We start from the raw sequence: 18,247 nt of genomic DNA on the forward strand, positions 1-18,247 counted from the left end.
ACATGTGCACAGACACACAACGTACACACATTCGGAGATATAAACAAACACAAGCAAGCTAAAGCAAACATAAGAACAGAGGCAAAGAGGCAGGCAAACACACACACACACACACACACACACACACACACACACACACACACACACACACACACACTGTCATATGCCTTAACATAAGCAGACTCCTCTGATGGGCGTCTCATCTTAGAGAAATGACAACTTTTCCTGTACAATACTGTTTTTCATTTCAGGAGGGGTAATGTTGTGCTCATCATCGTATGCTGCAGATCAGCTACAATGCCCCCCCCAGGACACTGTCTTTTGTATTGTCCCTCCTTGTCAAAATCTGCCACCATCTGCAATCTGACCCCGGCAGTTCAGTGGGAGACTCCGGTGTCTTATGCTACTAGCAGCTAATGTAGCCTCAAGTCGTGAGCCTCAAGAGGAGGCCTGGAAGCCTCACTTATTTCTACCATATTTTTTCATTTTCATTTTGAAGCATCAGACTCAAGCTCAAGTGACATCACTTTTGGGCAGCTTCGTCTGAAACCACAGAAGACTTTATCCAACTTTTTTTTTTTTTTTTTTCCACATATCCAGTAGTGCTCTCCAAGAGGCTTTGATGTGTAAAATTGGAGTTCCCCTTTTATTTGTCATCTGTGTGTAGCTACTTTAGCAAAGTGAATGCGTAGACTTCTTCCACCTTTGCCCCCTTACAAGTGTGTTTTCTTTCTCTCTTCAGACTGATGAGCAGGCCATGTTGGAGGACACTCAGGTGGCACTCATTGACCTGGAGAAGGTCACGTTCTACTTCCAGCAATTCGAAGGGGAGCCGCTGGTTGCCAGTATGTACTCTGACTCTTTTAGCTTAGATTTGATGATGACTTCAGCTGAGTGGCCTTTTCGTTGCTTCTTATAAATTCCGCGACATTTAAGGAAAGCTTTAGACTGTGCTCTGAGTCATGCCTCCCTTCTCCTCCCCTGCGACAGACATGCCCATCTCGTACCAGGTGGAGGGCACCCGCCAGGCCTTGAAGGTTTGCTTCTACCTGGAGAGTTTCTACTTCTCCCAGCTGCCTCACAGGCTGAAAAATGGAGGAGGCATCAAGATCTACCCTGTGCTCTTCACACAAGGTATAGTGAGCGTGGTTAGGGAGCTTGATGTCAGCATGTAGTGCAGCGGTAAAAGCCGCTTTATAGGCGATTGTAAACTCTGGCAGATAGATGCGCATACAGTGTCTTTACCACCTTATCTCTCACTCTGATTTGATTTCTCCCTAGCACTGGAGAGTATGGAGGGGTACTACTATAGAGACAATGTCTCAGTGGAGGAATACCAGGCTCAAATCAATGCTGCCTCTTTGGATAAGGTCAAGCAGTACTACAAGAGACTGAGGTATGTTATACACACAGATTTTACTCTGAGACTAACTTCGTTTTTTGGTTCGTTTTTTTAAAATCTCTAATGTAAATCAAGATGACCTCGCAATTAGTTGGACTTGGCTTTCACCACCCAGCAGGGCCTCAAGGTGATTGGCTGAGACAAACACAGCGGGGATTTTTTTTATGATTGGTTGCAAACACACACAGCAGGTGCAGCAGTGATTGGATGAGAGCGCCCAGCATGCCACCGGCGCTGATGTAGTGCTACTGTACAGCTGCTGCACTCAGTTACCTCACACCCCATTGGTTCGCTGCACACCGGAGACACTCTGTGATTGGCTAGGCGCGGAGAGTTTAATGAGGCGGACAGAAATACAGAGAAACACACACTGCTGCTGAAAATAAGGGCTCGGCTTTGTTTTAATCTCCTGAATTGTATGAATGAGTGTCAGACCTATACAGCACGCTGTCTGAATATCAATGTTGTCTCAAATCAGATGCTACCTTCTGATTTCAGAGAATGCAAATCACATTTAAACCAGCTCTGTACAAAGGGATGGGAGTGTGCAATTGATATTGAGAAAGTCTTCGACATTGTGTAATTAAGAAATTAGATGTGGCTTTTGCAAAATGTCCTCTATTGATGTTAGTGCAGATCTGTTTGGATTACAAAGCTGAGCCTGATAGATTTACAGAGACACGCACCTGATCCTCCTGAAGCCTGTTAATAGGACATTCTGTTATCTTAGATTGAAGCCAGTTGTCTGTGTATTTTAGTTAAGGCCCAGCTTAGTTGCCAGTGAACGACAGATACTGTAATATCAGGATTTAATACAGACTGAAGCCATCATGGTTACTGGAAAGAATCAGTCACACTCTTGGAAAGTGTGAACCTAGGAGGGTGACAGGTGGACACGTAGGCTTCAACGAAACATCTGCTGCTGTTTGTGTGGATAATTAAACACAGAGCAGAGCTCACAGCAAAACCTCATCTGGTTATTTAGGGACAAGCTGCTTTGGGGGTTGAGTGATGATGTACCATGGCAAAGCATACATTTCACTGCAACTGCCCTCTGCTGAGAGTTTTTTAATTTGTTTGTAGTGTTTAGTTTGAAGAGCGAAAAGAATCCCAAGTATTAATTTGTGTGAGTGTCAGATTTCCCAAAGCGCTGCTGAGGAACAAATAGCACTGGGTCATTTAATCTTCCTGATCATCACGTCTCTCCAACTGTCTTTCTGTCTCTTTGTGCAATGATATTGTTTGCTAGAGCTTCTGGGATTCCACAGCATTTAAATAGTAAGATATTGACATTTTGCGGCATCTCTTTTATTTTTAGTCCTTGTTTGCAGACTGCAGTGTGGACTCCATGATCATTTTCTAAAATGTCACTATTCTAATTAAGATACCACAGGGAGAGACACGTAATGTTTGTTCAGCAGCTGCAGCACCTTTTAACATGAAATTGTCCCAATAAACGTGTACGTGGTTTTAATGGTGTAAACTGCAAGAGTTTACTGGAGTCCAGCCATGCAAGTGAGATTAGCCAGTGTCTTTTTGTATGCATGCACGTGTACTATACATTTTTGTTTGACCTGTACACAAAGAGCCTGATTGAATTGACAGCAGAGGCTCTGGCGGTAACATGGAGCAGATGTGTGCTGACAGGCGAGCGAGGCTGGTGATTTTGGAGAGCATTAGGGGTGCTGAGTAGGGGCGTGGATGGGCAGTGTGCTTCAGAGACTGCACACCTCTCCAATACTCCATCTCCTTTTCAGTAAAACCTGTTACAGCCCATTCCTGTCTAAAGCCCATCAGCTCTTTGGGCTCTCAAGCCAGTTTTAAGGTATCCCACTGTGTATATATACAGTATATATATATATATACTATAGTGGGGTGCATAAGTGAGTCTTGAGTTGATATATGAGCAGGACCTAAGGAATGAGATTTCATGCAATAAAAACCACCCAGTAAAGAAAGTCTGTGCAGGAGTTTGCCTTGTTGATGTTGCTGCATAGACATAGTGAAACAATTTCTGCCATAGGCCAAAGACACAATGGAAAGCATACAGTATATGGTTGACAAGTGCAAGGTACTTTATCTCAGTATTTCCATTTTATGCTTCTACTCAACCACAATTCAGAAGGAAATATTGTACTTTTTACTCCTCTACATTTATCTAACAGCTGTAGTTACTTGTTAGCTTGCAAATTAAGATTTGATATGATAAATTGACACAATATGATGCAGCATTGTAGAATAAAAACCACTCTACAGTGTGTGAAGTAATGGAAATTAGCCCCACTTCAACCATGGCCATTTTCTGCAGGATGACTACTTTTACTTTTGACACCTTAAATACATTTTGATAATAATATTTACATACTTTATGTACTTTTATTTGTAACGGAGTATTTTCACAGTGGCATAAAGGATTTAACTACTTGCACCACTGGTTCTTCATAGTGAGTCACCAAGAACTGAAACTAACTAGTATTTTCATTGTAGAAGAAATATTTTTTTATTTTGCATTATATTGCATATTCATATTTACAGCCCAGAACCCAACAACACTCAGTTTACTAAAAATAATGAAATTTAAAAAATGAAATTATTAAGTTAATTTTTTTGTTGATGGTCTTATTGATTTGTTGATACCAATTGTTTCAGGTATAGATGTATCCACATCCATCTCCAAGTAGTACTTTAAATTCAACATTGCTGTTGAATCATTTAGTGTCAACACAAGGCAAAACTTCAGCAGGCGACTTGCACCAATGAAACATGCTTCCTTGTATCAATTGTAGTAAAGTAAATATTCCCAGCTGGTTTTCAGCAGTCAGAGAACACAGTGTCGCTCTCTTATGTGACATTACCAATAGTTTTCCTTCACCGACTGCCATATGTCTTTCGGCTGACCACAGGCCAGGCTGTGATGTCACTCCCCTCTCCACTGCAGCGCTCCAACCTCAGGCACCTCGTTATCCTTGGAGCACGGCCACGGCAGTGTCGGGTTAAACCCACACTACGGGTCGGCGCTAGAGGCTGACTGACAGACAGAAACAGCACAGCACACGCAATGCTGAACTGAGTGAACTGCGGGCCGGAGAGTCTCAAACGGTTTCATGTCATCAACCCCCAGACAGACTCCCATAGATAGATATTGTTGTTAGCAGGTGAAATTGGATTTTCCCATCAACATTGTATGTGGAGAACTGAAAGTGATTAAAATGAATGAAATGAAAGTTGCTAATTATTCTGTGGGCCCCCTGGAGCCCTGTCAAGAAGACATGCTTTTATGTGGATATAATTGTGTGTGCGCGTGCATTCGTACATGCAGTGTGTTTTGTTCTCGTCTACAAGAACTTGCTGTTTTGTCTCGTCTTCGTCTCCCTCCTCCGCTGACGCCTTTACTCGCGTGCAACATGAGTATTATCCAATTTCAGAGCAGTAAATGATACCACTGTAACGGTTATTGTAAGATTTCCCAGCTCCGTCTGCATCTCTGGCTTTCGCTTTCCTTACCCACACCAAGATGCAGTATGATCTGAGCAAACCCATAGTGCCTGATGCAGTCACTCAAATCTTCCGCAAAACATAAACTCACGGGCCAAATCACAAGCACATGGCTGGTCCCACAGGAGTCAGCGATATATGGGGCCAGAACACGCACCCACATTTTTCAAGCTTTCATAAACCATCTCAGCTAACATGCGTTTATACAGAGGAGATTTGAAACCCTGACATGTACCAAAGTGACAGTTTCCTTAGTCACAGCCTTGTTGCTTAAATTTCCTGCAGATTTCTCATCATCAGGAAGACATTGTTGAACATAATCTGGGGGATAAAGTAATTGTCTCTCATTTTTCTGTCACAAATTGTGAGATAAATGGACAAATGGCTAGAATTTCCTCCCATAGGAAGAATCTGAAAAAAAAGGAAGGAAAGAACATGCCCTGAAGAGGAAGCGTCTTTTCCTTCAGGACTCGGTCAGAATTGAGAAGGGGAGATTGAAAGGGGAATATAGATCGCCAGAGCAGGTTGGAAAGATGGAGGGGATTTCAGGGGAGGGATGAGGATGATGGGGAGGAGAGGGTGCAAGCGAGAGTTTGCCGAAGAGGGCAGAGTGGAGAGGGGAGAACCGGGACAGAGTCTGCAAATGTATTATTCAAAGGGAGAGATTATTGCAGGCTTGTGGTTTCATCTCATTTTGCTCTTATTGACAGGGGGGTTCAAGAGGGAATAAGGTTTTCCTCTCACATACACCCTTGCTATTGATTTGAGGAGCATGGTACACACAGCAGTGTGAAGGAACAAAGGGGAAAGTAGAACATCTAGTACGTATCGTCTGCTGCTGGATCCTGTGTGTATCATGTCCATATCATGTTGCAGGTGTAACAGTAACCTGCAAGTGTTAAAATCAATATCTTTGTCTCCGTGGAGAGAGTGAAAACTTGCACTACAGGCACTGGCTTTTCTCCCTAATTGAAATGCATTTGGCAGTAGTGGGGATATGTTTGGCTCTGAATTGCAAGGCCATTGTGAAATCCCCACATCTCATAGCACACTATTCTTTTCTAAAAACACTTGATTCATGAGGCTATTTAAATTCTACACAATCTTACAAATTGTCTATAATGATGGGATTGTGGCTAAAAGATAAGCCATAAACTTAGATGTATAGCACTGCACAAATAACTGTATATATTATTATTATAATTATTACAGCAGACTTGTATTTCATGCTTTGTTAGCTTAACAGTCATCTCATCACCACACAGCAGAGCTTCTCAGTCATTTGTGCTCTCACAGTGTTTGCTCTTGCAGCTGCACTGGGGTATTGTTATCGCAGCGCTGCAGTGCAGTTTGTCTTGATTAAGCAAAAATGCTTGATGCTTATTTGCAGGTCAGAGTGTCTATCTCAACACAGTAGTGAGCTCCCTCATGCCATCCTTTATCTCTATAGACCTGTGGCTGGAGTAAAGGTCGGGCCTCTCGCTCCTGTTCAGACATGACCTGGTGTTTTAAGTGTAAAATGTGCCACTGAAAATGATTAATGCTACTATTTGATCAGGTAGTGACTGCTACCTCAAGATGGGCACGCACCTCTACCTGCATCCTCACAAAAAGACATATGAATGCGCACAGAAATATGCAAATACACCATAACCTACAAGCCACTCTGACAGCTAGTTTTGCTGCACTGTTTGCTCTCCAAAGAATATATGCTCAGAGAACAGGAGAATAGATGGTGTGACATCACCTCAAGCGGTTCAACACACAGACATGAATCCCACCACAGCGCCCAACAACAAAACTGCACCGAAAATCTGTAGCGGAGCCCAGAAAGCATAGTTGCTACCAGCTATTGATGGTATTTCTCTCCCTCCCTGAGGTATGGCTATGTAGTGATGATTAATAAGCAATAGCCACTGCAGCAAGTTCCAACATCTTCCATCTGACACGCATTCGTTTCTCCAGATTCTCAAACAGTAACATAGCAGCGCTGCTAGTTTGTTAGAGGTGTGATTTCTCACATGGCTGCGTCTGTAACCTGAAAAGTAATTTCAGTTTTTCTCACAGAATGAAAAATACAGATTATTTGAGGGATCATAATTGATTATGGATATTATCCTAGCTTCAGACGTGAGGTAATGGGAAATTTTGTCATGTATTCTCCCAGAGTAGAAAGAGCTTACTTTCTCTCACTGTTCTTCCAGTTTACGAAGTGATGAAAATGCCACAGTCTTTGCACCGGCAGCGGAAGTCCCAATTCACCAGAGCACTGAGGAAGGTGTTGGGCTTCGTTCTGCTCCAGCTAGTGTGCACTGAACCCCTGTTATGAAGCCTATATGGCTGAACATCAGAGACCCTGTTCCATTTATCATTTCTCTTTGACTCAATCGTTGAAGAGCCGTAATGATGACAGCCCTGCGCTTAGTGATGCCTGTAAAAACAGACCTTGACTCCTCTTTTTAGCAGTTTCTATGCAATTTAAAAAAACACATTTGGAGGGAGCCAAGCTTTGCATGTAATTACGTGCAGCATTGGGCTCATAAATTGGTTCACCATTTTAAGCCAGTGGCTATTTTTGCATTGTGAAATATGCAGTAACTCCACGTCCTCAGTGACAATGATTTTGTGATAATGTCTTTAACTGGCTCTGACACCAAGACCCCATTAACACTCTATTGTCTGGTCCTTGACGCCTAAAGCAGTGTCCTGGACTTGAAATGTTGCTTTCACTTTAAATTGATACAACGTATGTCTGAAGTAATGCATTTTAGGGCTTTTTTATTTATGTTACTTTAATTTTTGATATTAAACTGACCAAAAAAAACATGCCACTGTTATCCACATATACTTACACACATACTATCTTGGGGGGATTTTGAGGCCTTTCCTGCCCGCATGTGCATCCATATTAAACTGTGGTTGACATATAGCTCGTCATAAAACATTTGGCTAGAAGTGTAAATAGGAAGAGGGCGTGCAATAAGAAAATGACTGCACACACCACCTCGCTGGTGTCAGTGCAGAAGCATCAGTATGTGGCACGTGAGGGCTCCTGGAAGCCCTCAGTACCCCGGAGGCAGCCCCGCTACACACCGCAGTGGTTTATCAGGGATTTAATGAGTGAGTGTCATTCATCATGTGTATGTGTGAGTAATTTACATGGACCAGCATGTACCTCTTCACACACGTTGAATGTCATAAATCCCAGACGCTTTACTCGTGTCCTTGTGGATGTATGGGTGAGTATGAATCCAAATCCATACAGCATCTTAAACCGTTGTGTTTGTTGTTGTTTGTTTCTTTTGTACTTTTTGAATGGAGGATGTCATGCTAAAGTTTCCATTCCCACGCTGCCCCTCCAAAAACATCTGCGCCTCAGATCCCTCTTCTTTGACGTTGGAGCTGACCACTAATGCTCCTGTGCTGTAAAGGGCCTCCAGTGTCCTACTGTCATGAAGGAAGCAGAAACAAAGAGAAATAAGTATTCTCATTGGCCCAATAGAATAAAGCCAGCTACATAGAGAGCAGGTCATCTCTGGCCTGCAGCCAAATCCTCCATTAGAGCCTCATGTAAAATTGGCTGTGTGTGTGTGTGTGTGTGTGTGTGGTTGCTGGGGTTTCAGTTATTGCAGAAAGAGCTGCAAGCCTCTTACCTATGGTTTTCTTAACCTCTTATCAAAGTAAATCTATGAACAGGGGAAATGCTCTGAACAGAAGAAACGGTGACAAGCCTGATCGCACACAGCTACTGTAACCTTTGTTTTTGTTGACAGGTGATGGGTTGGAGTTTTGATTGGCGTCCCCCTCCCCCTTTTAAAATAAAAGAGAAAGCTTGTTTTTTTTTTTACTTTTATGTTGGGGAATGCCAGTGGGTAAGAAAAATGATGCCAAGCTTGTGCAAACACTGTGGAGGCTCTGGATGTCCTGCCATAAAAATAGAGCAGCTGGAGTTCACGGCCTTAAACCTGAGAGCCACTGTAGATGGGAGAAGAAATAATAGACACCCAGCGGATTTAGACCTTGTACCTAATATGTATGTAATATGTCCGTAGGCTCACAATGATGTGTTTGCTCAGTGTGTGTGTGGGCTTGAAATTTAATTTTTCATCCATAATAAATATTTCTAAGGTGCTCGGTGTCCAAACCTCTGACAAAACATCATCAGCTCAGAAGATTGAGTGCAGGTCCCCTTTAAACCACACATCACTTGTAGTCTCGACTCCTATTATTTAGTCATTAGAGACCTCCAGGAGAGTCAGCTCTGTTCCTCCAGCTGTGGTTGACGATGGTATTTTTAGAACAACTCTTACAGCAAGGGGATGAGATCAGTGGGTATTATGGCCTTGCTTCTGTGAAAGAGGTGTGCAAGGGCAAGAAGAGGAGCTTTTATTTTGTCTAAAACAGATAAGCAAATGTGAGCAGATAAAGTGGAGTTGTGCATTTATACACAAGTCAGGACAAATGGACAGACTCTATATTAGACCTTTAAGACTACAGTCAACTGATGAGCAAGGAGGACAAAGGAGAGTGGGTTGAAGTGGACAGACAACAGGCCATACCTGCAATATGAGCCAGAATAGGAACTATTTCATGACGAGGCCTTGATTTCCAATAAACTGTCTTCTGTGTTGTTTTGTTCACAATGTTTCACCACATTTTATCGCTTCACTGAATCTCGTCTCTCTTCGCTCTTTGGAGAATGATGTTTTGTTTGGCAGCTGTTGGATCTAACATTTACTGCAGTAGTTTGTGTTTCCACAGCACCAAGTCCTTAAGCACCAACACACTCACACATTAGACCAGCATGTGCAAATTCAGACAAAACATAGGTGCCAGGTGTTAACTGTAGAAAACTTAATGAGTCAACCCCTCAAATAAAATCGGCCAGTTACCCCTCTAATAGATTGTAGCCATTATCCCAGTTTACATCCTCTTTATGAGAGGAATTGAAGAGATGTGCACTCTGTGCTGTGATGCTGTGTAACTCCCAGTCTATTCTGTGCATCTTTTGAATGATAAGGCCATCTTGAACCAATTACATGGGCTGTTAGCTATCTGAACCCTCAGCAAACTCTGCTCATAGTCATTTAGTAGAGCACGCCGCAAGGTTAAAGGATAATTTGCCAGATAGGGATTCGATACTTGGGAACGTTTGACAAGTGAGGGTATAAAATGGGCAGGCTACTCGTCTGTATCTCAGAACAGATGTGTGTTGTACAGTGGGTTTATGTGTGAATTTAAAGTGAACAGGAAATGAGCTGTTGGAGGTTAAAGAACAGTTGCTCACATATCGGACTCATGGCCTCATTAGCCTAAATACAGAGGGAAGTGTACTGTGGGCATTAAGGATCTTAGCATCTGCTAGACACTCATGGTTGCAGGTATGTTTTCTACAGTATGACTTGTCGGAGTATATCTTTTTTAGTACGTGTGTGTATTCATATGTGTTCTCAATGACTTTTCTATTTCTACTCGACTGGTTTATAATCACTATAAAATCTTGAATCAGGGATGTGTTGGCTCTAATTAATTAATTTCATTAATATTATGTCAGGCAGAAATACCACAGGCATAACGAAAGCCTCCTTGGCCTGATTTTAATCACTTAATAGCAGTATGAATGCAGATGAATGAGCCGTGCTTCAGTGATTCTTGTAAACAGTCTCCTTCCCTCAACGTCTGCTGCTTCTGCGTCTCTCTTCTCAATGAATTTCTCTTTGACTATTTGTGATTTCAGAAATGTGGACTGTATGGGTGACTGTGTGTTGTGCATTATTATTGCTTCTGGCGAGAAGTAATAGAGTATGTGATTTTATTACATGGGGTTTAATGTGGTGTAGTGTAGCTATTTATAGCACACTGCTGGATTACTGAGATTTGATGGAGTCACAGACTGCTGAGTTTGCACCAGTAGCGTTCCACCTCACATGGACTCATTGCGGCATACATCCTCTCTGTCTGCATAAGGACGCCAGTGCAGTGCTGCCTCCAGTGGAGGAAAAGGAAAACAACACCAAATCGACTGTACTCTATGAATGAATGAGGCAATGGCATTTGGAGTGATGCCCAGGACAAGAGATGCTTCGTCTGTGTTTCTGCTGAGCTGTGCCCAAGTTACTCTCATGATTGATAGTCAGATGGTGGAGCTCCATAATGAGTAGGTGGCCTACTTTTCCCAGAGAGACAGTCAGTGCTCCTTATGGCCTAATGGTGCATAGAAAACAAAGCACACAATTTGTTGTTCAAGCAATGGAGCTTCTAAATAAAAAAACAACTTGTGGGTGACTGTTACTGCTGTACGTCAGTACTTAGCAGACATCGTTGTGTCTCCTGCTGCAGTGCAAATATCCAGTTAGAGTCACTCCATATGTGAACTGTTGTGTCTCCCCTAGGGCTTTCTACCTGGATCAGTCCAACATGCCACCCAGCTCTGCACCCAAAGCTGCCCTCATAGATAAGGTAAGAGCAACCTCACATGACTCCATGCTGCATGACATAATGGAAAAACCCAAGAACGGGATTAGATCTTATTGCTGCAATGTGGAAGTGTTTACATGTGAAAATTGTTGGACCTTCCAGAATGGAAAATGCAGAGTCACAAAACTGATAAATCAAGCAGTTGCATTGACTGAATCAGTTTGAATGTATAACCCACAAAATAATATTCCCCAATTATTAGCACAGTCTGAATCTACTTACCACAAGCGCCTCATAATCTTCAGATCTACTTTTTATGAGCTACTTTGCTCACCAGCAGCTTGGCAGTAGTTATTGTTTCATGTTTTATCGTGCACTAACCTCTGTCCCTCTGTTTGTGCCCAGCTGATGCGTCCCCTCAATGCTCTGGAGGAGCTCTACCGTCTGATGGAGAGTTTTATCAGTTGTCGCCGCACCGCTGCCTGCCAGTACACTGCCTGCGGGGCTTCTGGAGTGGGGCTGCTCACTGTGGCGTCTGAGCTCTGCTCACGTCTGGGAGCCACACACATCGTCATGTGCAACAGCGGTGTTCATCGGTGAGTGTGTGGGCACATATACCGTGCAGGTCCTCCACTGCTGTACAAACTGCCTCTACATTAAATGACTCTCCTGCTTATCACTTTCTTTCGAAAACTCTCTACAGTTTTTCTTTCTCTTTTGTCTCTTTCACTCTGACACCACTTCTCCCTGCTTCTGTGCTCCTTCTTTTATCCTCTGTCTACCACTCAATTTCATGAGATCTCCATCGCCCTGCTCTCCTGCACCTTAGGGATTTTCTATTAATACACATTTCTCTGCATTAATTAACAGCAGGATATTCTAGTTAATAGGACCCATTGTTTCTCACACCAGATTAGGGACTTTTAAGTAGGCATGGCACTTTACACAGGAAGGAGACAGGTCAATTACTTCCATTCTCATTGAATTCTATATAGGGCTGCCTAATTCACCTGCTGCAGAGGGCACCATTCATCAATGCATGAGGACAGAAATATCCTGATCGTTTGTCACCGCTGATCCCTAGTTCCAGCTTTCATCTTTCATCTCGTTCTCTGCTCTCTCCCTCCACCCGCCCAACCATCTCTCTGATACCCTCTTTCTTTACCCTGTGACAGTTTCCATATCTTCCTGTCTCACTCACGTGCACAAGCTCACACATGTGCGCTCGTGCGTTCGCTGGATGTGACTGATGGCTTGATAAAGTACCGGGGATGGAGCCGCCTGGTTGCCTGAGCTCTAATAGAAAGTTCCTGTCTGTGCAATGACTGCTGCTACTTTATTAACCCTCAGCCTATGTGTGTGTGTGTGTGTGTGTGTATGTGTGTGCGCGAACGTGCGTGTGTGTATCTGTGTGTGTCTGTGCAATTATACACACTAGCCACAACTCACCCAGACAGGCAGGCTAAGTGTACCGTGACACAGCAGGTGACAAGACCTGCAATATTTAGGATTATTTGTGAACTGGCTTTCACCTTAAACACCGTTTTACCCTCCAAAGCTGCAGAATGATGGGGGCACTGGATTCACTATCACGTGCAAGTCTCCTTTTCTGTCATTAGCTTTATGTGTAACCTTGTTACTACTGCACAATACAGATTATATATGAATTAACCCGTTTCATTGCTTTCTCTTTATAATTTCAAATATTAAAGTATTAAAAAAATCTATGTATTGCTCATGTAAATGGTGAGCACACGAACTAAATCTGGTATAATTGAAAAACCTATGAAACCAAGCCAGTAGATTAGTAATGTGGAATTTGCATTATCAGTGTGGCAGCCTTCTCAGGCAGTATTGATTGGATTAGTTGGCTTGATGGATGAGTTTTAATAACAGTGAAAGCGTGATATTTTGGGGGCATCAGCAGTTTGTAATATTCAGCGCTCCTCTCTGCTCCAGATTTTTTTTTTGTCCTTCACCCCCACAAAAACCATTAGACAGACAAAAGGAGAGTTCACTGTATGACAGCAAAACAACAACAAAAGCAGTGTGGGGGCAGAAGCAGAGGCCTAATCCACATTCCAAGGCACTAACTTCCTCAAAGACCTTACATTTTTTTCTTGATTCTTCCTACTACTTGTTTTTTTTATTAACTCCCCGTCTTTCGTTCTCTTCTCTGTCATTGTTTCCCTTTCTTTGTGTTTGGCGCTGTCTTGTTTCTTCTCATTTATAAGTAAGGACTCAGCTCTGGAGAAACACAGAGTGTAAATGGGAAGTGGGCTGGAACGACATAAAACAGATGGATATAAATCACATCATACTATCTCACCAAACCTAATGAAAAAGGAAACCGTGCAGCCTCACACACACACACACACACACACACACACACACACACACACAGATTTTGTGCAGTTCCTTCATCCTGTTCCAGCTGAAGAGATATTTAAAGATCCTCTGTGGGTGACTTTTTTTCCCTTCTTTATCAGTGAGGGAAGCTCAATATGGGTGCTTAAAATATTCCGGGGTGGCCTGCAAAAGGACATCTTTTCCAGTTTTCTACTGGGATACAGTATCTTTTGGCGCATACTGGTGATTGTTGAGTTCATTACTTTTATCGCATCATGTTATGCTATCATAGTTATGCTATGATAGGAGTTATACAACTGGACCTCAGGGGGACTTTTAAACCTTGATCTGATTGACTCAAAGTAATGGCCTCTGGCAGCAAGTATGTCCCTCATGAACATCTGCTTCTTTTTTTGTTAAGTTATGAACATCTGCTTCTTTAGGCTTTGTTTTAAGTTAGTGTGAAAGCCAACCACGAGAGATGGAGATAGTTGGATTTCTTAGCAGCCCCATGGCAGCGTTGCTCAATGACAGTGAGCCTGGCAGAGTTGGAGCTTTGGACAGTTCAATTTGCAGTGAAAAGGCCCTGGATCTATACACTAGTACAGCTTGTTATCATAGAAAGGTCACCCAACAGCCTTGACACCTGTCACTGGCTCTCTAAGGATTTATCCACATGCTGCTATGTGTGTGTGCATGTGTGTGTGTGTGTGTGTGTGTGTGTGTGTGTGTGTGCGTGTGTGTGAGGGCGAGAGAGAGGAAGAGACAGTGTGTCTGTGTATGTGCCTGGCAACAAAGTTTGCTGTAACTAATGAATCACACACTCACGTCAGTGCTCATTTTACACATATGACACCTTCATGGCAGTGAGAGCGTATCGCCTCGGCCACAGGAGACACACTGACTTGTCCTTGGACCCTTTTTCTCCCGGCCACAATGAGAAGTATCAGTCCTGATGTGCTGAAAGGCCACGGCAACGTTTAATCCGCATCTTCTCCTCAGTCTAAAGAGAAGATCAGGAGGTTTGTTATTCTCCTGATGCTGTGTGTTTGCTCACTGTGAGTGACATTTCAGTGGCAAATGAAATGATTCATTAGTGAGGAGATGAGCGAAGGTGAAGCAGGAGGAATGTGATGGTAATGAGAAGGTGTCAAGAGGAGCAAAAACTGCGCTCAGGGAGATTTGATGCAGTTGCACTGAATCCTTCCAGAGATTCATCATATCTGGATGAAGCCCAGAGTTTGAGTGTGGCGTGTTTTTGTTTCTGTTTTTGTTTTGTTTTTTTATCTTTTACCCTTAGATCTGGCTTTCAATCTCCATCAGTTGGAAAGACGCCTTTATTGCCATGAAAGCATGTGCAGAAAGTGAATGAGTGAGTGTTGAGTAGGGAGAAGGTGTTTATCGTCACTATGGATGATTTTCTTGTCATATACAGACTGTGTGCTTTGATAGTACAGCATCGGTGAGAAAGGAAGCAAGGTTCTGCATCATGATTTGCCCATAAGCCATTCTACCATCCACTTCTCTGGTGCTGATAAATATGCAGACTGAGAGTGTGTGTTTGAGCTTGACCTTATGTTTCCTCTCTGATCAACAGCTGCACCCTGAGTGTGACATTGGAGCAGGCCATCCTGCTGGCCCGAAACCATGGCCTGCCCCCTCGCTGCATCATGCAGGCCACTGATGTCATGAGGAAACAGGTATGTAATGTACTTTGCACATGCACGCAGTGTCACTGTGTGCATAGCCTCTTTGTTATTATTGTCTACTCAGCATCTTCATATTGCTGCCACAGTCTTTCGCTGCTTCAGTCCCTGCCGTGACATTTTCTGCCTTTGAGTGAATTTGTGTTTCAATTTCTGCATCCAAAATCATTAGATAAATGTATGCTTCATTGAGTCAAACCAGACTGCCAAAACAGTATCAGCAATAGATTTAACAGTGCCAATCGAGGAGCATTTACGCCATTTTAGCTTCCGTGGTCAGTGTATGATTTCTCTCAGGCACTATTACTTCAATAAGAATGCAATTTTTAAAGGCAGCCAACAGTAAGTATACAGTATTTTTTGGTGTTGAAGGAAGTGTTTGCTGCTGTGCACAAGTGTGGTGCTTGTTTGTTTGTCTGCATGCCTAGCTGGGGTCAAGGGAAGGAATTCCCATTACTTTTTCACCCTACAAACAGCTCTAGCCATGACCAGATCTCGACATATATCCCTGATGCTCATTAGAAGTTGTGAGAGTGGTGGTTATTTTGCTGTTCGCAGTGAGAGGAGAAGTTGGTCCAGAAGCTGAGATCCTGCAGGAGGAAAGGCAAATTCATTTCTACATTCAGAGAGCTGGGCTGGCAGCCAGGAGGATGCAACTCTGTGCGTTGTTTGACCTTGAGTACTACTTATATGGCTGGAGAAAAAAAATCCATCTTGTGGAGGGTGTGGTGTGAGTTATTTTATTGTGAATATGAGAAGGTGCAGGTATGGGGAGTTGTGGTCATTTTTCTAAGTCTGTCATTTGACCGACTTGTTTTCTTGCAACATCATTGACCTACACACCACTGAGAAGAGATTGTTCAGTCCAGATAGAGAGCAGAGGGGAGTCTGATCTGCTGTGTACATGTGTGTATGTGTGTGTGTACTTGCTCTCAGACACCAGCTGATGAATCTGATGAATATGAATACCACTCAGGGTTAGGATGACGCCTCTTCTTCCTCGCTGAATAGTCATACTTACTCACAAAACGGTTATCGGCACAGCATCCGGTCCCAGCAGAAGCACCAATCCATCAAGCTCAGACAACATCATCCAGAATGAGAATGCATGACTGATTTGAGCAAAATTGGTCCATTCACAGTTTGATTTGATATTGAACTTCTGCATGGCAATTACCAATGTTTGGACTGTATAGGGAGAGAATAGTGTATATATAACTACATAATCTAATTTAAGAGGAGAACTTCTGTTTCAGCATATGTAAGGAACATGTTGAAACTGTTTTTATAGATGCTGGGACAGGTAGGAGGAAGGTGCAGAAATATTATTTATAAAACAACCAGAGACCAGGTTTTAGTCAGTAAATAAAAGAGAAATGTGAAAACACAAACATGAAAACAGCTTTAAAAGATACATGCAGCATTTTTAAAGTAGAAGTGAATCAATGTTTATATAAAGCAGTGGAGGATACTTGCACTTTGCTGCTTCTTGGACAGCCATATTCACCATATTTATCTCAGTCTTTTGATGAGTCTCTGAAATAGCTCAAGAGTTATCAGATAGATTATCGTGAGATTTTGTACAGACATTCATGGTTTCCATGGGACGAACCCCGTTGACTTTGGTGATCCCGGGATTTTTTTCCTCTAAATTTCCCCTTAATTTACGATACTTTAGGTGCCATCAGATATTAAAAGTTTTAGTGACCTTATTTATGTAAACCAAGTTCCACTTCCACTGAAGAAAGTCAAAAAAAAAGTTTTGTTCCAGTTGTTGTCTTTGGCTCATCTGATCTTCTCTGGGTGCTGTGTCCTGTAGGGACATCAGGGGGCATCTCTGTCTGCAGGCATCAGAATGGATGGCTGTGATGCGCATCGAATAATTGCTGATGCTATCCTGCTATCTGGACGTAACTCGGGGCAGGCACTAAGATGGCAGACAGCAGAGCTGTAACTGAGAGGTCAGCTAATGCACTTTTGGCCAGTTGCTCCCTCTCTGCTCAAAAAGGAGACGCTGATGACCTCGTTGGATAATGATTCGATTGTGTATTTTTTTGCGTGCGTGTGTACATCATAGAGAGGGCGGGTATTTGTGAGTGCAGGTGTTTGCATGTCTAAATCGAGCGGCTGAGTTGCTCCCTGCCCCCCCTGCAGTTGTGTATCTGCCGACTCTGTGCACTGCCAGCAGACTACAGGAACATTAGCAAAGAGCAGACATGCACCTGACTGGGCATAATCAAACTCCACAACACACAAACACAAGCAACATTAATCTTTCAAGGGCCTTTATACTCACTTATTTTCCTTACAAAGACTATTCTGCATGCGCTTTTTTTTTGCACACATAGTTGGAAAGCAGACAGTTGGTCGACTCACTGCAGCTGTAGTTTAAATCTTATGTTCTCCACATGCATCATCCACTTCTGCCGACAATAGGAGCTGTTCAGCCCATTGACGACATCTCTGGGCCCATCTGACTTTTAAAATACGCAAGCAAATCTCTTCAACAACCAAGTGCAAGGGGAAACTATCAACCTACAATGAGTTATACATCTAAAATACGCAAGACCTCAAAATTGCTCAGTACTCTAGTGTTGGAAATTCTCATATAATTTCAGATTGTAGAGAATTTGAATAATATTACTCAGCAATTATTATTGTATTGTATTATTTCCTAAGAAAAGCTGAATCACCAGACTCTTCACTGTAATTTTTCCGCATATAAAGTTGTGGGTGAAAACATTATCAATACTCAGAGGGCAAAAATGTTCTTTGGCTTACTGTCTAAGCTTTGTCTAAGCTCTTCTCTCTATGGTTTTATTCCTAGCTCCTATTTATAGCTGTTGCATTTCAACCTGATCCACGATGTCTGTTTTTC

The 18,247-nt window shown here is 42.7% G+C and overlaps 1 protein-coding gene across 1 annotated transcript in view; it reads left to right on the plus strand.

Annotated features, from left to right (window-relative positions):
- Positions 1-18,247, plus strand: part of prex2 (phosphatidylinositol-3,4,5-trisphosphate-dependent Rac exchange factor 2) — an 84,995-nt gene that overhangs the window by 63,812 nt on the left and 2,936 nt on the right. Inside the window, exons 34-39 of the mRNA XM_071485275.1 lie at positions 743-845; positions 991-1,134; positions 1,282-1,396; positions 11,290-11,356; positions 11,720-11,910; positions 15,261-15,363. Of these exons, the coding sequence (XP_071341376.1) occupies positions 743-845; positions 991-1,134; positions 1,282-1,396; positions 11,290-11,356; positions 11,720-11,910; positions 15,261-15,363 (723 nt within the window). The remainder of the gene's footprint in view (positions 1-742; positions 846-990; positions 1,135-1,281; positions 1,397-11,289; positions 11,357-11,719; positions 11,911-15,260; positions 15,364-18,247) is intronic.

This window comes from Trachinotus anak, unplaced genomic scaffold (assembly GCF_046630095.1).
Source record: "Trachinotus anak isolate AG129_WGS33_773 ecotype Australia unplaced genomic scaffold, CSIRO_AGI_Tana_v1 ptg000009l, whole genome shotgun sequence".
NCBI classification, from domain to species: domain Eukaryota; kingdom Metazoa; phylum Chordata; class Actinopteri; order Carangiformes; family Carangidae; genus Trachinotus; species Trachinotus anak.